The sequence below is a fragment of the Vipera berus genome, assembly GCF_964194415.1.
Source record: "Vipera berus genome assembly, chromosome: 2".
In the NCBI taxonomy this organism is placed as follows: domain Eukaryota; kingdom Metazoa; phylum Chordata; class Lepidosauria; order Squamata; family Viperidae; genus Vipera; species Vipera berus.
In genome coordinates, this window is record NC_138203.1 from 11761307 (window position 1) to 11767306 (window position 6000).

The window sequence follows — 6000 nt, forward strand, 5'->3', positions numbered from 1 at the left end:
TTATTGTTGTTAGCCGCCCTGAGTCCTTCGGGAGATAGGGCGGGATATAAGTCCCATTAATAAATAAATAAATAAAATGAAGGAAGGAAATAAAACACGACGCATAATCTTACTAAATACGGACGCACGACGCATAATCTTACTAAATAGTCAAGCTATTCTCCAAAGCACCTGAAAGCAGGACAAGAAGCAACGGATGGAAACTAGTCAAGGAGAGAAGCAACCTAGAACTAAGGAGAAACTTCCTGACAGTTAGAGCAATTAACCAGTGGAACAACCTGCCTCCAGAGGTGGTGAATGCTCCAACACTGGAGGCTTTTAAGAAGAGACTGGACAGCCATTTGCCTGAAATGGTATAAGGTTTCCTGCCTGAGCAGGGGGTTGGACTAGATGACCTCCAAGGTCCCTTCCAACTTTATTATTATTATTACTGAATAACCTTTTAATTACAAAAAACTAAATATATATTATAAAGAGAGCTAGCTGACTACATCCTAACGTAACCGACAGTAACAGCAAAGTGAAAGACAATAAAAGAATAACTGTGAGAAACTTTTTCAAGAAATGCGCACAAAACAGTCTGAAACCATAACATAGCTGCACATATGAGGGTCAATATGGTTACCAGATAAGCTATCACCACAGGTGCAGAGAGCAGGGGAAATGTACAGTTAGAAATGAACTTTTCTGACGAACTAAAAAAAAACGTGCAGTGACAGTGCTGGCCCAGGAGCTGGGAGAACGGGCGCTTCCCTTGCGGTTTCCTGGCGCCGCTTCTGCTCAAGGATAGCTGGGCCCGAGCAGGCGGGGGATGGCTTGAAGCCGGGCCCGGCAGTGGCGCCTCGCGGCTGCCGGCCTTTGGAGTGTGCAGGGTGGACGGACAGACTGGCGGATGGTCCGGTCCGGTCCGGGGCCTTCCTTCCCGCCTCTGCCTCTGAATACTCAAATTGGTCTGGTCGGTTCTGAACGAAGCCTCGGGAAGGAGGAACACGCTGCTTCTGCTATTAAAATCTACCGAAATCTTAATAACCCGCTTTTTGTGTTAGAATAACCATAAGGAATTCTATTACAATTTCATGCAGAAATTGAAATTATTGCCATGATATTGGAAGCAACACAAGGTTTTAGAAATGGGAGAAAGGTTTATTTCTCTTTGGAAAAAAATGTGTATTTAAAAGTTGGCAGAGGTGGTAAATCCCCTTCATGGATTACTGCCTTGTCGTGGTGAAGGGGCTTGCGTAATTCAATGAAGCTATGAGCTATGCCGTGCAGGGCCACCCAAGACGGACAGGTCATAGCAGAGAGTTCTGACAAAACGTGATCCACTGGAGAAGGAAATGGCAACCCACTCCAGTATCTTTGCCATGAAAACCCTATGGACAGTACCAAAAGGCAAAACGATATGACGCTGGAAGATGAGCCCCTCAGGTCGGAAGGCGTCCAATATGCTACTGGGGAAGAGCAGAGGGATAGTACTAGTAGCGCCAGAAAGAATGAAGCGACTGGGCCAAAGCCGAAAGGACGCTCAGCTGTGGATATGTCTGGTGGTGAAAGGAAAGTCCGATGCTGTAAAGATTTTTTCTCCATAGGAACCTGGAATGTAAGATCCATGAATCAAGGAAAGCTGGACGTAGTCAAACAAGAGATGACAAGACTAAACATTGACATCTTAGGTATCAGCGAACTAAAATGGACAGGAATGGGTGAATTTAATTCAGATGACCATCAGGTATACTACTGCGGGCAAGAATCCCTCAGAAGAAATGGAGTAGCCTTCATAGTCAATAAAAAAATAGGAAAAGCAATACTGGGATACAATCCTCAAAATGACAGAATGATCTCAGTTCGAATCCAAGGCAAACCTTTCAATATCACAGTAGTCCAAGTCTATGCCCCAACCACCGGTGCTGAAGAGGATGAAATTGACCGGTTCTATGAAGCCCTACAGCACCTTATAGAACTAACACCCAGAAATGATGTCCTTATCATCATGGGGGATTGGAATGCTAAAGTAGGAAGCCAAAAGATAACTGGAATAACAGGCAAGTTTGGCCTTGGAGTACAAAATGAAGCAGGGCACAGGCTGATAGAATTTTGTCAAGAGAATACGATGGTCATAGCAAACACTCTTTTCCAACAACCCAAGAGACGGCTTTACACATGGACATCACCAGACGGTCAACACAGAAATCAGATTGACTATATGCTCTGCAGCCAAAGATGGAGAAGCTCTATACAGTCAGTAAAAACAAGACCAGGAGCTGACTGTGGCTCAGACCATGAGCTTCTTGTTGCAAAGTTTAGGCTTAAATTAAAGAAAGTAGGGAAAAGTGCTAGGCCAGTCAGGTATGAATTAAATCATATCCCTGTTGAATATACAGTAGAGGTGACAAATAGATTTAAGGAATTAGATCTGATAGACAGAGTGCCTGAAGAACTATGGACAGAGGTTCACAACATTGTACAACAGGTAGCAACCAAAACCATCCCAAAGAAAAAGAAATGCAAGAAAGCAAAATGGCTGTCTGAGGAAGCTTTGCAAATAGCTGAGGAAAGGAGGGAAGCAAAAGGCAAGGGAGAAAAAGAAAGATATGCCCAATTAAATGCAGAATTCCAAAGAATAGCTAGAAGAGATAAGAATGCCTTCTTAAATGAACAATGCAAAGAAATAGAAGAAAACAATAGACTAGGGAGGACCAGAGATCTTTTCAAGAAAATTGGAGAGATGAAAGGAACGTTTAATGCAAAAATGGGCATGATAAAGGACCAAAATGGCAGGGACCTAACAGAGGCAGAAGAGATTAAGAAGAGGTGGCAAAATTACACAGAAGAACTATACAAGAATGAGCTTAACGTCCCTGATAATCACAATGAGGTGGTCACTGACCTCGAGCCAGACATCCTAGAATGTGAAGTGAAGTGGGCCTTAGAAAAGCTGAGCAACAACAAAGCTAGTGGAGGTGACAGTATTCCAGCTGAGCTATTCAAAATCTTAAAAGACGATGCAGTAAAAGTGCTACACTCAATTTGCCAGCAAATTTGGAAAACTCAACAGTGGCCACAGGATTGGAAAAGATCAGTTTACATTCCAATTCCAAAGAAAGGCAGTGCCAAAGAATGTTGGCACTATCGCACCATTGCACTCATTTCTCATGCTAGTAAAGTTATGCTTAAAATTCTACAAGCTAGACTCCAGCAGTATGTGGATCGAGAACTACCAGAAGTACAGGCAGGATTTCGAAGAGGCAGAGGAACTAGAGATCAAATTGCTAACATACGCTGGATCATGGAGAAAGCTAGAGAGTTCCAGAAAAACATCTACTTCTGCTTCATTGACTATGCTAAAGCCTTTGATTGTGTGGATCATAACAAACTCTGGCAAGTCCTTAAAGAGATGGGCATACCAGACCATCTTATTTGTCTCTTGAGAAATCTATATGCGGGCCAAGAAGCAACAGTGAGAACTGGACACGGAACCACTGATTGGTTCAAAATTGGGAAAGGAGTCCAGCAAGGCTGTATACTGTCGCCTTGCCTATTTAACTTATATGCAGAGCACATCATGAGAAAGGCAGGGCTAGATGAATCAAAAGTTGGAATTAAGATTGCCGGAAGAAACATCAACAACCTAAGATATGCAGATGATACCACTCTAATGGCAGAAAGTGAAGAAGAACTAAAGAGCCTCTTGTTGCGAGTGAAGAAGGAGAGTGCAAAACTTGGGTTGAAACTAAACATTAAGAAAACCAAGATCATGGCATCCGGCCCTCTCAATTCCTGGCAAATAGATGGGGAAGAAATGGAGGTAGTGACAGATTTTATTTTCCTGGGCTCCAAGATCACTGCAGATGGGGACTGTAGCCAAGAAATTAAAAGACGCTTGCTCCTTGGGAGGAAAGCCATGGCAAATCTAGACAGCACACTAAAAAGCAGAGACACCACCCTGTCAACAAAAGTGCGTATAGTCAAGGCTATGGTCTTCCCAGTTGCAATGTATGGCAGTGAAAGCTGGACCATAAGAAAGGCTGAGCGCCAAAGAATTGAAGCCTTTGAACTATGGTGCTGGAGAAGACTCCTGCGAGTCTCTTGGACTGCAAGGCAATTAAATCAGGCAGTCCTAGAGGAGATCAACCCTGACTTTTCTTTAGAAGGCCAGATCCTGAAGCTAAAACTCAAATACTTTGGCCACCTAATGAGAAGGAAGGACTCACTGGAGAAGAGCCTAATGCTGGGAAAGATTGAGGGCAAGAGAAGAAGGGGACGACAGAGAATGAGGTGGCTGGATGGAGTCATTGAAGCAGTAGGCGTGAGCTTAGATGGACTCCAGAAAATGGTAGAGGACAGGAAGGCCTGGAGGAACATTGTCCATAGGGTTGCGATGGGTCGGACACGACTTCGCAACTAACAACAACAACAAGAGGTGGTAAATATTGAAAGAGCTTATTTTATAATTAAGCATTTCACTGGTGATAAGTATTGATTGTTGGTGTTTCAGAAATACTGATATATTCTTAAATTAGAGCTGTTCTGAAAGGTCAGGCGCTCGCATCTTTAACCTGTCAGAATCTTGTCCGTTTAGGTATCTTCATAGTCTATTGAAAGCAAAGTATAACATTTGTTTAAATCATTGCCTCAGGCTTATTTACTAACCATACTAACGCAATCAGCATTGTTTCAGTTTAGGAAATGTGATATTCCAAACAATATTTTCAAATGTGGTTGAGACAATCATTTTATTTAGCAATCAGTACAGCTTGTTTTAGACTATCCTGCATAGATCCTTACTATTGCCATTTAGTATCTAACCCTGGCAAAATTAATAGATTTCAAATAGATTTATTTCTCAGTCCCATTCTGTAGTACCTTAATGGTTTTTATGTTGAAATTTGCTTTAATATTCTTCCTAGTATTAAAAATATTCTTGTTCATCCCATCTAGAAGTCCAGTTACATCAGTTTGCTGAATAAATGTTCTTCACCATGTGCAAATGTGTGACTTGTTTCTCAAAGGGGATATGTTGTTGGACTCCTTGTTGGAATTTCAGACATTTATCCTTCAGTGATAACTGTATTACTTGAAATGTTTCTTTCATTTCTAATAATGACGAACTGTTACATCAGCAAATTACAGTTCAGGTGTAGATGTTCTCTGGGTATCCCCAGTCAGCGAGAGATGTTTAGTTGATCAGAATGGACTCCACGAGAGAAGGAAGCACATAGATCTCAAAGAGGGTGTAAGTAACTGAGGAAAGGGCCCTCAGTGGGAATGTTGCAATGCGAAGGCACACCTCTTGTAGGCAGCGTAGAGCAGGAGCATGGCACGCAGCATTTGCCGGCATATGGCCATGGCCATGCGCACTTGGGGCTCCTGGAGCCCGTGGGGCCAGCGTTGGCGGTTGCTTATGACTTGATGGAAGGCTGAATGCTTGGATACCCTGAGGGAGCCACTCCAGCGTGGGGGCTGTACTGTCACAAGGTGTCCAAATACCGAATCAATTCCTGTGAGACGCACAGCCTGGGGTTTGCGCACAGACCCGCTGCGCCCTCTTGTCTCCCCAGCTGCTCCCGGCGGCTGCTGCTGTCCTGCTCCCATCTTTGCACAAGGCTCCAGGACCAGACTGAGGCCCTGGAAATATAGCTGCACTTCTAAATCGACAGCACCTGGGCTCCGTCCACCTCGGAAGAGAGACTTGGAAGCCCCCAGCCTGGGAAAGGTTCCCCTTAGCCATTGCAGAGATTCATCTAGTGGAGACCAGGGTGCCCACAGCTGGTAACCCCCATCCATGGTCAAGGCCACGGAGTAGCCCTTACCCCCGTGTTACCCCTTACTCTTAGGGCATCTTTGTGCTACTTGTTGCCCTTGGCAACCCTTTGTGAACGTGGACAGCTTAGAACTTTCTGATTGATTCAACATTCCAGAAGCGCCTCTGCCAGCTTTTCTTCCGTGCTGCCAATTGCACAGAAAGCTCCTGATTACAAACTTAAGGACACTTTTGAAGTG

At 44.0% G+C, this 6000-nt stretch overlaps 1 protein-coding gene across 1 annotated transcript; it reads right to left on the reverse strand.

Moving 5' to 3' along the window:
• Positions 1–5256: 5256 nt before the first annotated feature.
• Positions 5257–5784, reverse strand: LOC308661439 (FANCD2 opposite strand protein-like; the record flags this gene model as incomplete). The annotated part of the gene is made up of 1 exon (XM_081316365.1): positions 5257–5784. One exon carries the CDS (start codon positions 5782–5784, stop codon positions 5257–5259), a length of 528 nt encoding a protein of 175 aa, XP_081172491.1.
• Positions 5785–6000: the final 216 nt, after the last annotated feature.